This window comes from Glycine soja, chromosome 19, assembly GCF_004193775.1.
Source record: "Glycine soja cultivar W05 chromosome 19, ASM419377v2, whole genome shotgun sequence".
In the NCBI taxonomy this organism is placed as follows: domain Eukaryota; kingdom Viridiplantae; phylum Streptophyta; class Magnoliopsida; order Fabales; family Fabaceae; genus Glycine; species Glycine soja.
Genome location: NC_041020.1, coordinates 6269473 through 6287948, shown reverse-complemented (window position 1 = coordinate 6287948; position 18476 = coordinate 6269473). Strand labels below are relative to the sequence as shown.

The 18476-nt window shown below is 36.2% G+C and overlaps 1 protein-coding gene and 1 pseudogene across 1 annotated transcript; both read left to right on the top strand.

Annotated features, from left to right (window-relative positions):
- The first annotated feature begins 212 nt into the window (after positions 1 to 212).
- LOC114399746 lies at positions 213 to 3818 on the top strand (annotated as a pseudogene).
- An 8820-nt stretch (positions 3819 to 12638) lies between these two features.
- LOC114398088 lies at positions 12639 to 15544 on the top strand. The gene is made up of 2 exons (XM_028360231.1): positions 12639 to 13241; positions 14366 to 15544. The coding sequence occupies exons 1-2, from the start codon at positions 12925 to 12927 to the stop codon at positions 15267 to 15269; spliced, it is 1221 nt and encodes a 406-aa protein (XP_028216032.1). The 5' UTR covers positions 12639 to 12924; the 3' UTR covers positions 15270 to 15544.
- The last annotated feature ends 2932 nt before the right edge of the window (positions 15545 to 18476 follow it).

Here is an 18476-nt window from a genome sequence, read left to right as displayed (position 1 = left end):
TGGTATTGTTTATTTTTCTTCCAACTAGTGGTTGATTCCATGCAAACTCAACATAAATTAGAATATGACAAGCCAACCACTCAAAAGACTTGAACTTTTGTTCCAATAATATATTTCTTGGTGGGCTCCTAGTTGACTTCCCAAGTCTACGCAAAAAATCTCCTCTGCTTTTAATCTTATTTCTCACTTGATCATATCATTGCATTGCCATTTCTGCAGCATACAACCTCTCTTGCATTTTCAATAATTTGTGAGTGAGAACTTGGAAGATGGCCGAGGCTATTCTTGGAGTTGTAGTTGCAAAGTTGAGCTCTCGTTGGAGAAGAGCTGGGACTATTTCTGGGTTTGGATCAAGAAATGGAAAAGCTTGACAGCATGTTCACTGCAATCAAGGCTACACTTCATGATGCTGAGACGAAACAGTTCTCAGATGAAGCTATAAAGAATTGGTTGTGAAAGCTAAGAGATGTAGCTCATGAGCTGGATGACATCATGGACGAGTGTGCCTATGAAAAACCAGGGCTGGAGTTCCAAGGAATCAAGTTCAAACCAGGTACAAAGCTCTTGCTTATCCTCTTTTCATCCCAAGCGTCATGTTTTCCGTTACAAAATTGCTAAGAGAATGAAAAGAATAAGTGAGAGATTAGATCAAATTGCTAAAGAAAGGGAGCAACTTCATTTGATTCAGACAGTTCCAGAGAGAATTGGAGTCATCTAGTGGCGCCAAACCACCTCATTGATCATTGAACCACAAGTCTATGGAAGAGAAAAAGAAAAGAATAAAATTGTAGACTTTTTGGTCGGTAATGCTTCTCATGCTGAGGATTTATTAGTCTATCCAATCATAGGACAAGGCGGACTTGGAAAAACAACACTGGCCCAACTCGCCTTCAATCGCGAGAGGGTAGCAAAACACTTTGAGCTAAGAATTTGGGTATGCGTTTCAGAAGATTTTAGTTTGAAGAGAATGACAAAAGCTATCATCGAAGCAGCATCTGGATGTGCTTGTGATGATTTGGATCTAGAGCCACTACAAAAAAAACTTCAAGATTTGCTTCAAAGAAAAAGATATTTTCTTATTTTGGATGATGTGTGGAATGATGAGCAAGAGAATTGGCAGCGGTTAAAATCAGTTTTGGCTTGTGGGGCCAAGGGTGCTTCCATTTTAGTAACTACTCATCTTTCAAGTGTTGCAACAATCATGGGAACAACTCCTCCTCATGAATTATCAATGATGCCCAAAAAAAATTGTTGGGAATTGTTTAAGCACCGAGCCTTTGGACCAGATGAGGTAATGCAAGTAGAGCTTGAAGTCATAGGGAAGGAGATAGTAAAGAAGTGTGGGGGAGTACCTCTTGCAGCAAAGGCACTAGGAAGTCTTTTATGCTTTGAAAGAAAGGAAGAAGCATGGCTCAATGTTAAGGAAAACAACCTGTGGAGTTCATCACATGATATAATGCCTGCCCTAAGTTTAAGTTACTTGAACTTACCAATAAAACTAAGACAATGTTTTGCTTATTGTGCAATATTTCCCAAAGATGAAAGGATAAAAAAATAACATTTAATTGAATTTTTTATGGCTAATGGATTCATTACATTAGATGGAAAGTTGGATGTTGAAGATGTTGGGGACAGTGTGTGGCATGAATTACATTGGAGATCATTTTTTCAGGATCTTGAGACAGATGAATTGGGTAAAGTTACAAGTTTCAAGTTGCATGATCTTGCACAATTTGTTGCCAAAGAGATTTGTTGCGTGACAAAAGACAATGATGTTACTACTTTCTCTGAAAGAATCCACCATCTCTTAGAGCATAGGTGGCAAACAAATGTGATCCAAATACTTGAAGTGAAATCATTGAGAAGCTGCATAATGCTATATGATAGGCGTGGTTGTTCTTTTTTTTTTTCTCGTGTGTTGAAATGTTATTCTTTGCGGGTGCTTGACTTTGTAAATAGACAAGAACTGTTTTCTTCAATTAGTCATTTAAAGCATCTAAGGTACTTAAATCTTTGTCAAGATACTTTCAAAACTCTTCCAAAGTCATTATGTAAATTGTGGAATTTACAAATATTGAAATTAGACGGTTGTGCATATCTCCAAAAGTTGCCTAGCAAGTTGATACAGTTAAAAGCTCTACAACAACTATCTTTGATTGATTGTGACTCACTATCAAACTTGCCTCCTTAGATAGGGAAGTTGACTTCTTTAAGGAGTTTAACCATGTACTTTGTTGGCAAGAAAAGAGGGTTCCGTTTGGCAGAATTGGGAGCCCTGAAGCTTAAAGGATGTCTTCACATCAAACATCTAGAGAGAGTAAAAAGTGTAACGGATGCCAAAGAAGCCAATATGCCAAGCAAGAAATTGAAGCAGTTGTGGTTGTCCTGGGACTTGTCATGGGCCAAAAATCATCCGTCCGAATTGCAAGAAAATTTTGAACAGATTCTGGATGTGCTTCAACCTCATACCCAACAACTTCTAACTTTGGGCATGATAAGATATAAGGGTGTCCATTTCCCACAATGGATATCTAGTGCTTCTCTCAAATCTTTGTCACTCAATTGTTTGCCAAACCTAATAAGGTTATCAAGGGAGGATGGGGAAAACATGTCCCGAGGCCTTTCCATACTTGAAATTACTCAATGTCCTAAATTGTTGGGTTTGCCTTGCCTTCCATCTATCAATGATCTACGTATAGAAGGGAAATGCAACCAAGATTTTCTAGGTTCAATTCATAAACTTGGTAGTCTTAAATCCCTGCGGTTCATATATAATGACAAGTTAACTTGCTTTCCAGATGAGATGCTACAAAACCTTACTTCTCTAAAGATGCTAGAATTTTGCAGGCTCTACAAACTTAAGGTACTCCCAACTGAAATCATTAACCTTAATGCTATCTAAAATCTATCTATCCAAGATCGCAACAACTTCAAGTTTTTGCAGCAAGGATTGCAGTCTCTCAAGACATTAGAAATTAAGGGATGTCACCAGTTCCATGTGTCAACAGGTTTTCAACACCTAACTTGTCTTGAAGATTTGAGGATTAGAAGATGCAGAGAGATGGAAGGTTTTCAATATGCTTTACAACACATGATTGCACTCAAGAAGTTAGAATTAATCTATCTTCCAAACCTAGAATCTTTGCCTGACTGCTTTGGACACCTTTCCAATCTTTGCCTGAATGCTTTGGACACCTTGCCAATCTTTGCTATTTATGTTGAAGATTAATCTAGAAAAGTGTAGATGTATAATTGGTGGTCCATTATCTAGAGAGTTCTACACCTATGGAGATGTTGTAGTGTGTAGAAACTTCTTGATGGATGTAGAAAAAATATCTTATAGAAGCACCTAGAACATTATAGAGATGGATGGTAGATGATAGATGAGTCTAGAAGACTCTAGGACTAAGTAGTATAGAAGTGTGTAGAAATCACTTATGTAACCTATATAAAGGCATAAGTTGTAGCAAGCCATGTAATGTAAGAAAAGAAGCTAATAAGCACAATTCAATTTAAGGTGTCAATTTTTTGAAAACTCATCCTCTTCCTACTCCCATCATTTCTATCATACATTTCTACCATATCCTTGCATAGAAAAAAGGCATAACCACATCCCATATCCTAACAGTGGTATCAGAGCAGTGTTGATCCTATGGTCTTTGCTACATCACCTAGCCCACCAACCTTCAACTATAACCAAACCTTAGTTCCCATATTTAATGGGGAAGCATATGATTATTGGAGCATCCAAATGCGAACTCTATTCATCTCACAAGACTTGTGGGATGTTATAGAGAATGGCTATCTAGTCCCAGAAAGCCAAGAAGAATTGGCTACGTGGACAACAGCAAAGCAAAAGGAGTACAAGCAAAACAAGCAACATGATGCTAAGGCTCTGCTATTCATCCAACAAGGAGTTAGTAGAGAGATCTTTCCAAGAATCATGCAAGCAAAAAATGCAAAGGAGGCGTGGGGGACTCTGAAAAATGAATTTAAAGGCACAGACAAGGTAATTTCTATTAAACTTCAATCTTTGTGGAAGGATTTTGATACATTAATAATGCGGGAAGATGAATTTATATAATCTTTCTTCTCTCGTGTCTCTAATATCTTCAATCAAATTAGAAGTTACGGGGACACGATTGAAGACAAGAAAATAATACTAAAAATATTAAGAAGTCTTCTCGTAAAATATGATCATATTGTGGCTGCCATAGAAGAATCAAAAGATTTATCTAAACTCACTCTAGTAGAATTAATGGGCTCTTTAGAAGCTCATGAAGCTAGAATGAAAATATTTGAGCAGCCACCAGAGCAAGCATTTCAATCTAAAATTAATATCTCTAAAAATGATGGAGATAAGAAAAATAACCATGGTAAATTTCCTCAAAAAAGAGGAGGAGCATTTACTAATCGTGGTAAAAGGAGCGGAAAGCAATGGAGTAATAATGCTTCAAGATCCTATTGCAAATTATGCAAGAAAAATAATCATGATACAAATGATTGTCGGTACAAATGCAAAAGGCATCTACACTACAAAAAAGATTGTTTTTACCGACAAAAAGAAGAAGCAAATTTTCTAGAAAATAAAGAATCCCGTGATCATACTTTGTACTCTGCTTTATCTTCTCAAGAATAAAGGGATTTATGGTATGTTGATAGTGGTTGTTCAAACCACATGACAAAAAACAAAAGTTGCTTTGTGCAACTAGATGAGACAATAAAATCCAAAGTTACACTTGGTGATGGAAATGTTCAAACAGTTGAAGGAAAAGACACCATTGCTGTTAAAACTCAAAATGGTAGCCAAAAATATATCCATGATGTTTTTTATGTGCTAGGTCTTACTCAAAATCTTCTATGTGTTGGTCAACTTATTCATAAAAATTATAAAGTATTCTTTGATGATGATAAATGTAATATCATTGATAAAAGAAAGGGCCAAATTATTTCTATCAAAATGGCTCCTAATAAAGTATTTCCTCTATTTATGTCATTTGGGCAAAACAATGCATTGAAATGTGAGAATATGGATGAGTCCATGTTGTGGCACTTGAGGTATGATCATCTAAACTTTAATGGCCTCAAATTATTAAAACAAAAAAGTATGGTGCTTGGGCTTCCTTTTATATCATCTAACCTTAAAGTTTGTGAAGGCTGCATTTATGGCAAGATGCATAGGTTACCATTTCCAAAAACATATTGGAGAGTTAAAGCTCCACTTAAATTGGTGCATGCTGATATTTGGGGACCATCAAGTACCCCCAGCTTTGGTGGAAGAAGATATTTTCTCCTCTTCGTTGATGACTACACTCGAATGATGTGGGTGTACTTCATCCAACAAAAATCCGATGCATTCTCTTGCTTCAAGGAGTTCAAGGCCCTAGTGGAAAAGCAAAGTGGGCATTCCCTCAAAATCTTGAGAACAGATCGCAGGGGAGAATTCAATGGGCATATATTCATCAATTTTTGCAATGATCATGGCATCAAGAAGGAGTTGACTGTTCATCACACTCCACAACAGAATGGTATCGCTGAAAGGAAAAACATAACCATTGTGGAAATGGCTCAATCGATGCTACAACACAAGAACCTGCCAAAGAATCTATGGGCAGAAGTTGTTAGCACAACAATATACATCCTCAACCGTTCTCCAACTAAAGTAGTCTTAAATATGACGCCATATGAAGCATGGTTCAACAGAAAACCAACAGTTGATCATTTTAAAGTTTTTGGATGTGTTGCTTATTCGCACATTCCAAAGGAGAACCGAGAAAAGCTTGATGAAAAGGAGAAAAGTGCATCTTTGTCGGCTATAGTGACCAATCTAAAGGTTACCAATTATTCAAACCAGATTCAAAGCAGCTGATCATTTTAAGAGATGTCATTTTTTACAAAGGAGCAAGCTAGCAATGGAGTACTGAAGTCAATGAGATGCAAGAAGTAATCAATCCAAGCTCGTGCACATTGCCACCATCACCAACATAGCATGACCAACATCACCAACAAGAAAAAGTAGAAGAAGTCCCACAACAACAACTTCGAAGATTAGGAAGGCCACACAAACCGAATCCAAAGTACGCAAATGTTGGATTTTTTGCCTGTGAACCTCAAAAGTTTGAGGAAGCATCAAAAGAAGAAGTTTGGAGAAAAGCTATGGATGAGGAAATCAAAATGATAGAGAAAAATCATACATGGGAGCTCTTGCAAAAACCAAAAGACAAGGAGATCATTGGCCTGAAATGGGTTTACAAAATTAAATATAATGAGGATGAAACAATCCAGAAACACAAAGCAAGACTTGTCGCTAAAGGCTATTCACAACTGCTAGGAGTTGATTTCAATGAGACATTTGCTCCCGTTGTGCGTATGGAAACAATCAGAACTGTACTAGCCTTAGCTGCACAGTTAAAGCTACAAGTCTACCTGCTAGATGTAAAATCAACTTTCTTGAATGGAGAGATTGAAGAAGTCTACATGGAGCAACCACAAGGATACAAAATTCAAGGAGAAGAAGGCAAAGTATATCGCTTGAAAAAGGCGCTTTATGGTCCCAAACAAGCTCCCCGAGCATGGAACAGCAAAAGAGACAAATACCTCGTCGAGCATAGATTCCTCAAAAGTCCAAGTGAGCCATCACTATATCTGAAGATGCAAGGTAATCATTTCTTGATTTTGTGCCTATACGTAGATGATTTAATCTACACCAACAATAACTCACTGATGATGGAAGAATTCAAAAAAAGCTATGATGCAAGAGTATGAAATGATCGATCTTGGACTCATGAGATATTTTCTCGGCATGCAAGTCAAGCAAAGACCTGGACAAATATTTATCTCGTAAGAAAAATATGTGGATGACTTACTGAAGAAGTTCAACATGCAAGATTGCAAACCACTTGCCACACCTATGGTGATGAATGAGAAGCTTTCAAAAGATGATGGGCAAAACAAAGTTGATGCAACAGTTTATAGAAGCCTAGTCGGTTCGCTAATCTACTTAACCAACTCAAGGCCAGACATCGTACATGTAGTTAGCATCGTGTCTAGATTCATGAGTAACCCAAGCAAAGCACACTTTGCAGCAACCAAGAGAATCCTAAGATATGTCAAAGGCACAAAGGATTTTGGCATTTTGTACGAGGCAGATAGAGACATTAACTTGCCAGGTTATACAGATAGCGACTAGGCAGGAAGCACGAATGATAGAAAAAGCACAAGTGGATATGTGTTTCTTCTAGGCAACAAAGCAATATCATGGGCATCAAAGAAGCAAATGACAATTGCTCTATCATCAGCAGAAGCAGAATACATGGCTGCAACAAGCGTTGCGTGTGAAGCAACATGGCTCAGAAAAATTCTGCAAGACGTACAACAAGACTCCAAAACTCCAACAGTTATTCATTGTGATAATATGTCAGCTATTGCAATGACTAAGAATCCAGTATTCCATAACCGTACAAAGCACATTGAGATTAGATACCACTTCATCAGAGAGCTCGTGGAACATGGAGAAATCAAAATGGAGTTCTGCAAGACTGAAGAACAATTAACAGACATCTTCACCAAGCCAATTGCAATAGAGAAGTTCATCAAATTCAGAGACATGCTTAGAGTTCAAGACTTTTCTAGATTAAGGGGGAGTGTTGAAGATTAATCTAGAAAAGTGTAGATGTATAATTGGTGGTCCATTATCTAGAGAGTTCTACACCTATGGAGATGTTGTAGTGTGTAGAAACTTCTTGATGGATGTAGAAAAAATATCTTATAGAAGCACCTAGAACATTATAGAGATGGATGGTAGATGATAGATGAGTCTAGAAGACTCTAGGACTAAGTAGTATATAAATGTGTAGAAATCACCTATGTAACCTATATAAAGGCAAGTTGTAGCAAGTCATGTAATGTAAGAAAAGAAGCTAATAAGCACAATTCAAGTTAAGGTGTCAATTTTTTGAAAACTCATCCTCTTCCTACTCCCATCATTTCTATCATACATTTCTACCATATCCTTCCATAGAAAATAGGCATAACCACGTCCCATATCCTAGCAATTTAACTATCAGTTACTGTTCCAAGTTAAGGTGTCTTCCAAGGATCCTAAGTCTTAGCAGTCTGAGATATTTTAGCATTGGAGGATGCAAGGAGATGGAAGATTGCCATGAGGCTTTACAACATATGACTTACCTACACTCGTTAAGATTATGTGATCTTCCAAATCTAGAATCCTTGCCTGATTGCTTTGGAAAACTTTGCTTGCTTCACCATTTGAGTATCGACTACAGTTCTAAGTTGAGGTATCTTCCAAAGAGCCTAAGCCTTAGCAATCTGAAACATTTGCATATTGCTAGTTGCCCATTGTTAGAGAAGCGATATTGGAAGCACAAGGGGGAGGACTGGCAAAAAATAGGTCACATTCCTAAAATTGATGTAATCCGACGAGGCGATGTATATTATGATTTAGGTGCAGGTATATTCTGAATACTATTACCATATATCTATATATATCTACAAATAACATTACCCTTCCATGCGGGCCTTTTTAATGTCTTTCTGCAAACCATATCAATGTGTAAATCCAACCTAGTTGGAGTTTTGAAAATTCATAGAATAAAATTTGTTATTTTCACAATATTTTAGGATTTTAAGCATCCAAACAAAAATAAATTTCAGAATTTCTCCTCTGGTTTAAATCACTTCAATTGACATAGTTTCTACTTATCAACTTATCTGCGACATCATATTGGTGGAATTTGAAGTGCCCAATGTTGTTAAGGGACACCAATTTCGGGAATATTTCATTCTATTCATATATCACATTTTCTTCTTATTATCTTGTAATGCACAAAGTGTTTTGTTCTGAAACTGAAACTTGTACTCTTCCTTGTGATCAGAGCTCTTCCTAGGTGGAGATCCAAAACTTGAAGCTTCCTGCTAGTTGTGTTTGAAGATTTCAATGCTTCTTCCTTCAAGTTCAAAATGAAGTTTAGTATAATAAAGTTTGACAAACATGTATGTGTATAATGTTCTAATATTTTTATTGTTTGCCTTGTGGTCACACCTAGATAGAGAGGTGTGTTGAAAGTCCTACATGGCAGGTAGCCTTGAGCATGAGGGGAGATGTGGTCACACCTAGATAGAGGGGTGTGTTGAAAGTCCCACATGGCGGGTAGCCATGAGGAAAATGGGACATGGTGAAGTCCCACATCGAATGAAGATAGTGCCGAGATAAACTATATAAGTGGAGAGTAATCCTCACCTTACAAGCCGATTTTGTAGGGTTGAGTTAAGCTCATGAAAAACCCACTTTCTAACATGGTATCAGAGCCTGTCCTAAATGGATCCCTATGTTTGTCACACTCTAGGTAGGTAGCCTTGAGCGTGAGGAGAGATGTGGTCGCACTTAGATAGAGGGGTGTGTTGAAAGTCCCACATGGTGGGTAGCCATGAGGAAAAATAGGGCATGCTAGAAATCCCACATCGAATGAAGATAGTGTCGAGATAAGTCATATAAGTGAGGAGCAATCCTTACCTTACAAGCCGGTTTTGTAGGGTTGAGTTAAGCTCATGAAAAACCCACTTTCCTCTAGGCAGGTAGCCTTGAGCGTGAAGGGAGGTGTAGTCACACCTAGATAGAGGGGTGTGTTGAAAGTCCCACATGGCGGGTAGCCATGAGAAAAAATGGGACATGTTGAAGTCCCACATCGAATGAAAATAGTGTCGAGATAAGCCATATAAGTGAGGAGCAATCCTCGTCTTACAAGTCGGTAGATGGGTGTGTTGAAAGTCCCACATGACGGGTAGCCATGAGGAAAATGGGGGATGGTGAAGTCCCACATTGAATGAAAATAGTGCCGAGATAAACTATATAAGTGGGGAACCCAATTTATACTTTCCAAATGTGATTGTAACACTGACCAAAACATTATATTATGTACTACCAGGATAGTGCTGGGATCACCCAAAAAAAAAAAAAAAACTTTACATACTAATTTACAAATTTCATTGTTAAACCACTTTTTTTTCAATTTTTTTATTTGGCAAAGCACATAGAAAAATATGTTTTTCTTTATTTTGAATTTCTTCCATTATTAATTTTCTTTTAATTCATTATGCATGAGGAATTGAGTTGATCAAGTTCTTTTATTCGGTGATTTGTAAGTCAAAACCAGCATCACAAACTTGAAGTTGCTGATATGTAAGAATGGTACTCCTAACCCCTTGGACATATTAAAAGGCATGCTAGTGCATATGCTTCTTTGTGCATGAAGCTTCTTCTGCACCTATAAACTATTCCAAGATTGCTTCATAGGTGATCCCTACCTTACTGGTTGATCAGCCTTGGCTTCCTTATAGATTATTCCAGTATTGCATTATTAGTAGGCAACTTTTTCACAAGTCCACACAAAACTTGTCCATGTCAATCTTCTTGTTTTATGCAATCCCTTATATGTTTCCATCTCGCTAAGGCTGCACTTATCAGCTTACTCACTACAGTCAAGCCTAAGCTTGAAGATTCTGAGAAACAATTCTCCAACAGAGCTATAAAAGATGCAGCTCACAACCTGAATGACATCATGGACGAGTGTGCCACTCAAGAATTGGAGTTGCAATACCAAGGAGTCAAATGTGGGGAAGTGCCTCTTGCAGCAGTAGCGTTAGGAATTTTTCACATTTTGAAAGAGAGGAAACAAGAATGACTCTATTATGTCAGAAAGCAAGCTGTGAAGTTTACAACGTAAGAACTCAGTGTCATGCATTTTTCATTTAATCCTTTCACTCTCATATGAAATAAGTCCTCTCACTAGATATATTTCCAGTACATAATAGTTAAAAAACCAATAACCAATTAAGTGAATTAACCATAAATTTAAGAAAAGTTCTACAGTATGTTAATATTAAATTAAATTCCAAAGGAAAAAGCCATTTTACCTTCGATGTTTTGGCATTATAGGAAAATATTTTCTTGTGAGCTATTTTGGCAAACACTTGATGTGCAAAGCATTAGAAAAATGGTGATTTGGTTTGAGAGAAAGCTACCAGAGAAAAGTTTCCTTCAAATTAATGATGATGAGTATGTTCACCAGTAGAGCAAGTTGTAACTTGACACCTCCAAGAAACAAAACAAGCCTTAGCAGGGAGCCTCGTGTTAATTGTTGTTGCCTCTTGGTCCTGTTTTCCCAATCTTCAAAAGATAATATGGAAACAAGAAAGCAAATTGGAAATCATCCCTTTGGAAGAATTTATTTATAATTTATTTGGACTCATCTTATAACATAAGTACTTTATAAGTATATAGGAGAGCTTATGAAAATAGTTTATGATCTGTAAATAAACTGTTTTCAGCTTATTTCAATAAATTCTCCATAATTGCCTATTAGTCCTAATAATTATAAAAACAACTTATAACTTATATGAATTATATGAAAACAATTTAACTTTATTTTTTCTTCAATTATAGAAACAATTTATACATAAGCGCTTATATGATGAAATATTTTTCAACAAGTACTTACATAAGCTGTGATTAAGCTGTTTACCCAAGCAGAACGCAAGTGCTTCTTGACTAAGCTGTTTACTAAAACAGACCTAAAGAGACTAATGTTTTGAGGAAAAGGAAATAGCAATCTACATATTTCAACTAATTCAACTAATAGTAGTTTATGAGTTTAAGAAATAGCCTTATCAAGACACATTTTTTAATCCAAATATTCTAAGTCCCAACCCTGATCTGATAATTAATGATATAGATAATATGGTCCCTTAATTTATTGAAAAAAGGGGATGGCTAGCTATACTAAAAATCATTTGTCAACAATCAAGATATAATTTCTACTATAGAAAAGAAAGCACAACTCATACTTGATTTTTGGTAAAATAACATTAATTAATTAAATGGTGAAAGTGTAAAGAGCAGCTACTTTTAAAAATATTGCAGCATTTTTTCCGGCAACTTTAGAAAACACTATCACAGGCTATAGTAGCTTCATGGCCTCTAAATAATTACACAATATATAGGGAAGGAGGTTGTACACATGTGTACAAATATCAGATGACATAGGATTCTTGTATATAATTTTTTCCAAATTCATGATATTATTAAAGTAGGGAAAAGCTGATTTGGAAAGTTAAGATAAGAACCACTAGTAGTCGTCACAGACTCATAGTCCACTAATTTCTTGAAGCTTCACTAAGTAGGCGCTACCTTTTTCTTTTTGGTAATCCGAGTCGTGCTACTTTCACTATACATTCCAAATTCATTATTTTTTTATCAGTATTCCAAATTCATTATAAATGTAGAAGTCCACAACTGAACAATAGAAAACAACTACTTGCGTCTATATCTGACTAATAATTCTCAAACATTTTAATGTAACATTGATAAATTTTGACGAAAATAACAGTTTTTATTTTCACTAATACTGTTGATTTTTGTGCTGACTGCAGATATTAGCACAACAGAAAAGAAAAAAGAAAAAGAAGGTGGACAATAAATGAAAGTAAAAGCAGCATTCTTCCTTTTTTTTTCCCCACTTTAATTCTCTTTAATCTTTAGCAATTAAAACGTGTAGTGGTAGAATTATTACGAAAGTATATAGTAGTGCAAATTTGTTTCTGCCTTGATGTGGTATATGAAGATTACATGCACTCTAATTTAATAATTCATACGTTATCCGTTCTTGAACTTTAATGTGTCTTCTCATTTCAATATCTTAATTCATAAGGAACTGAAACTGATAAATTCCCCATTGGTTTCAGTTAGAGTTGGGACTCTTAAACACACTCTCACACAAACATACACATTGAGAGAAGGGAACCAGGGGGTCTAGCTTAGTTAATTAAGCGGTGTGAGTGTTGTAAATCCTCTGTACCGTTTACAGATTAAAAAAAAACACATTGAGAGAAGGGAAGAAGAAAAGAAAGATGTATGTAACTAGGCCTTTGTCAATGTACAGAAGATCTCCAAGTACTCTATCAATGCCACCACCAGATGGTCCTTATTCAGGTTATCTTGTGATCACAGATGAGGAAGCAGAAGCAGAAGACACGTGTTGTTGGCGTCTATGCAGGCGTAAGAAGGTTAAGAAACTACCTTTCCCTCAGGACAAAATCTTCTCTGTCACTCATGCATCAGAGTATGAACAAACTTCAAGCACCAAGGTTTGGTTTCTCCCTGTGCCTGATCACCCTCTAGCTTCCAACCGCTACTACGTCATCAGAGCCAAAGGCAGACAGAAGGGGTATGTGTGTTTGTGTGTGCATTATGCTTTTGTTGTCTATATGGAGTATGGAACCATAATTAAGCTTATGCTTAAATGGTTCTTTCTTATAGTCTTTTGTGCTGATCATTATTGTTGTTGGAAAGTCTCACATCATTTGCCTCAATTTCTTAGTTGTAGTTTATATATGTATTAGAAAACTTTACATGAGACCAATTAGTTTTATGATAGTATCCAACATGGTATCGAAATCTATAACCCATCTGCGTGTATTGCACTTGCTTTGGTATGTCTTTGTGAAAGAGGGTGTTAGAAAGTCTCACGTCACTTGCCTCGATTCTTGTGGTGCATCTTATATATCTATTAGACAACTTCACTATATATCAAAATTGATTTTAATAAAGAATATAACAATTGCTATTATTATCTATATTTTCACTTGTTTTCAAATTAGTCATGCATCAGCTGAAATCAGGACTAAGGTCATCTCATGCATCATTGAAGAGTAATATTACTTACACAACATTTTCTTACAAATTAAGCGGTATAGTTTGAAAATATTTAGTCTCACATCACTTACCTCGATTCTTGTGGTGCACCTTATATATCTATTAGACAACTTCACTATATATCAAAATTGATTTTAATAAAAAATATAACAATTTCTATTATTATCTATATTTTCACTTGTTTTCAAATTAGTCATGCATCAGCTGAAATCAGGACTAAGGTCATGTCATGCATCATTGAAGAGTAATATTACTTACACAACATTTTCTTACAAATTAAACTAGTTTGAAAATATTTAGTCTTTCTTACAGAACTAGAATTATGACCCCTAACATGTATGATTTATTTTTTATAATTTTATTTGGTTAGACTAAAAGTAAGAGAAAAATGTCAAATTATGAATGGTAAATGGAAAAATTTCTCGTGTAATTTGAGTATTTGACTATGGATGATTTCAATTAGTCCCACTTGAACTTATTCGTCTTTTTGTCAAACTTATATGCAACCACAATGTTAGTTTATGCACAGTATGTTAGTTTGCCCAAGTAACATTTGTTGTCTTACATTAATGTCAGATAACATGTGCTGTAAAGATATCCATAGTCATTACAATGTTGGAACTTGTGATTTTGTAGGAAAGCATACAAATGCTCAAGAGAGGCGGACATTGTCACATGCTGCTTCACAGACATCTTGAATGACCAAAGACCAAAGCCTTTCAATCTGAAAGACTTGTACCAAATTTTCAAGATTCATAGTCACCAAAGTGGTGGATTTTTTGCTAGGTCCATTACTCCTGATGGCATTCCTCCCTCATTCCTAAGAAAAAAAGGATGGAGAATTAGAACATCAGGCTCATATAGATCTTGCAAGCTAAGTGAAGCTCTTGGTGTTGATGCCCCTCTTAGGGAGAAGCTTCCAGATTTCAACTTTCCAATCTCTAGAAAACGTTCACCTCCTGTGACAGTAGGAAGATGGTACTGTCCATTCATATTTGTGAGGGACAATGGAACAAGAGTCAAACACCAAATGAAGAAGTCCATGTACTACAGCATGACACTTGAGCAAAGGTGGGAAGAGGTTTACACTTGTGGTAATGATCATCATCATGAGAAGAGTGATGAAGGGGATGATAATGGTGGTGGTGGTGGTGGTGGTGTGGTTATTGTGAATGTGTGTGTGGAGAGAGAGGTGGTTTTGGTGTCTGGCATGGAAGCCACAAGGAATGGAAGCACTGATGCCAATGGTTTCTTTTGGTATAGAGCATATGATGCATATAATAAGAGAAGGGCAAATGTGGGGTTGAGTTCAGCAATTGTTGAGCACATGAGATGGGTGCAAGAGGCTGGAGGATGGGCTTATGGTCATGGAAGAGAGAGGGTGGTGAGAGTGAGGGAAGAGGCAAGATGCCAGAGTGAATGGCTAAGGTTTGGGTGTTATGTGTTGGTGGAAAGTTTCTGTTTGAGGACACTTGATGGGAAGTTAGTGTTGAGATATGACTTTAGGCACACACACAAGGTCAAATGCAAATGGGAGTAGGTTTCATAAGTGATTCTCAATCAAAATTGGAGTTTCATCTCGATAATTAAGTAATAAAGGTTAATACAAATTAGGAAGGTAAAACTCCAATTATGATCAGAGAACAACACCAAAAATACTAAAGAAATTGTACCTAAGTCAATTCGCCTTGCACAGATTGCTGTGGTTTGTACAGGAAATTATGTGCTTTCTTGAGCTTTTGTGTATTTTCTGTTATGGAGTAGTAAAAGCTGCCGTATGAAGCTGTGATACATATGCATGTTTTGTTAAGACTATTTTACACTGTAATTATTCTCTAAACTATTTACTAAAACTATTCACTATTTTTATACTCTTCCTTCTACTTTTTATTTAACATCTACTCTTTTTTTTCTCTTTTATTCTATTTTCATTTTATAAAAAAATATAGAGAGACAAAGCACCTTTATAATCTATTTATTATAAATGTAAAATATAATTTAAATGTTAAAAAATATTTATTAAGAATTTAGTTATTTAAAAATATTTAGTTATTTTAGTTATATAAAAGCTAACATTTATCTTATATATTACACACGCTAACTAACGTACTAAGTTTTGCTGACAATAATAAAGAGAATACCTCTCTTTGATCTCTGCATGGTTTATAAGCTTGCAAACCAACTTCAACTCCAATGGTTCCTAATCTCAAACTCTTGGCACAAGAGATCCTTCCTCATCTAATCTCAAACTCACTACTTTTGGTGACTCAAATTAGGTCTCTTGCCTAGATTCTCGAAAATCGGTCATTGAATTCTCAATATTCTTTGGTCCTTCTCTCATTTCATTGAAATCAAAGAAGAAATCTACTATATCCTGGTCCTCCTCTGAGGCAGAATATAGGGTTCCTGCATCAACAACATATGAAACATAATGGATATTGTACCTCTTTGAAGATCTACATAACCTCAGGCCAATCCAGTGTCTTTATAGTGTTGATTATATGGATCAGTTAGAACATTCATAGTAAGCCTTTACATTCATCATTGTTTCACTTTTTCATTTCAAAGTTGGACATGTATGATATATATAGCTTAGCTTGCAGGGGTGTTATCTAATAATACAGAAAATAGTACTAACTTAAATTCAGTTTTAAAAGATATGTCAATAATTGGCTCAGTCAACAATGTTTTACCCTGTTAACCTTTACTTTGTAAAACAGTTATTTCAATTAACAATTATTTCTCTTTAACAGTTTTTAACTATGATTGTTAAGTAGTTAGTTGGTAGTTTCAAAGGCTATTAATAGCTTAAGTTGAATAGCTCTAGGATAATAATTAGATTATGAAATCATTGTAGCTTTCTCTTCTCTTGTAAACATTGTGAGAAATCTGAAACTGGGTGAGAGAGATTATATTCACAAAAGAGTTGAGAGATTGATCAATGAGAAGTGGTTGAGTTTGGATCCAATTGCTTTTGTTCAATTGTGTTTGTTTTTATCAATTCTTGAAGATTAGAATTTGCAGTGAATTCTTCATTCTTGGCACAATAAACTAGTGTAGTGATCGTGGATCTCTAGTCATGGGTTCAGCCATGTATGAGGTTGAGAAATTTACTGGTCAAAATGATCTTGAGGATCAAGCTTTGTTATTGTTGTGTTCTTTGCCAAAAACCTATGCACATTTCAAAGATACCTTACTGTTTGGAAGAGACTCGTTATTTCTTGATGAAGTGTAGTCTGCTTTGAATTCAAAAGAATTAAATGAAAGAAAGGAGACAAAGTCCTCTAGTACTGGTGAAGGACTCACAACAAGAGGTAGATCATTAAAGAAAGACAATAAACATGAAAAGAAAATATCTAAGCCACAACAAAAGAATGATGGAGGAAATGTTCCTAAAATCATATGCTATCACTCTAAAAAGGAAGGACACACCAGAAAGCATTGCCCTAAGAAATAGAAGGACAATATTGATAGATCAAAGGATTCAGGAAATGCAAACTACTAAAATTTATAGATTTGACATCGCAAGGTTAACATCGATTTTTGATAAAACCGATTTTAATGAAAACATGATGGCATTCTCGTAAATAACATGAGTTTACTAACATCGATTTCTAAAATACCGATGCTAAGTAGTTGATGCTAGCATCGGTTAACATCAGTTTTTTCTTAAAAATAGATATTGTGGTTTTACTTAAATTAAATCCTCAAACCCTTTTCTCCCTACGCTCAGTCTCCTTTACCATCTTCTCTTCTCTGCTCACGACTTTCATCGTCGTTACCTAGCAAACACTGTCGACCATCACCGTCGAGTCTGTTGTTGCCTCGTTTGACGCTTGGTGATTTCGCGGCTTCGCGCAACCCGCATTCAACGTTTTTCGTGGGTTCACGGGTTCATGGTTTCATGGGTTCGTGGCTTTGTGGGTTTGTGGGTTTTGTGGTTTCGTGGCTTCAGGTGATTGTTGTTGTTGTTTCAGCTACTTGTTGTTGTTCGACAACTAATGTTGTCCTTCAACCAGATGCAATTCCAGTTTCAATCATAGATGGAATCATAGGGACTCACACTGCCTCCTGAGCCTGAGGTTGGTCCTTCAGCTGCTCGTGTCAACACAAAAAAGAGTTGTGTTGATCCCTCAAGGAACGACCCAGACAAGGGTGAGTTAGAGAAATGTGGATTGTACATTGAAGAAAATCCTCCCCGTCTGGTTTCCATTGGAAGACTTTATGAGAGGTCGACCACCGTTCACAACATCCCTTTGGCCAATGATCAAGTCAAGGTTGGTGTTGAGGAAGTTCAAGATGCAGATGCTCGTATTCCTGTACCCACTCAAGAGGTTCAGTTAATAGGGCAAACATTTAACACCTTTGTTGCTTGGCCGACACATCTTGTCAAGCGTTTTTCAGAACAGGTATTTCATTGTCATTAAATGTTTTTTTTTTCAATTAAAGTGTTCATTGTCATTAAACTATGTTAATTAACTGTGTTAGATAAACAGGGGGTCGTGGGACCGACGAAACATGCAGATAGGTCGATGATGATGTCGATGGTCCCCGATATCTGATGACATTGACAATCCCAGAACTTTTTCTAAAGTCGTTGCAGGTTATGTGGGATGCCATCATGTTTGGGATGTTTAATGACAACTTCCCCTTGTACATAAAGCATGAAGATCTATCTGAAATAGCACATGATGGTCAATGTCTTAGCATCTCTGTTATACAATTGTGAATTTTGTAAGTCACTTTA

What these genes read in the sequence shown, in the direction of transcription:
- LOC114398088 (XM_028360231.1), top strand. Translation starts at nt 12,925, where the DNA reads ATGTATGTAACTAGGCCTTTGTCAATGTACAGAAGATCTCCAAGTACT. An exon ending in GCCAAAGGCAGACAGAAGGG is followed by an intron (nt 13,242 to 14,365) that starts GTATGTGTGTTT and finishes GTGATTTTGTAG; the next exon opens with GAAAGCATACAAATGCTCAA.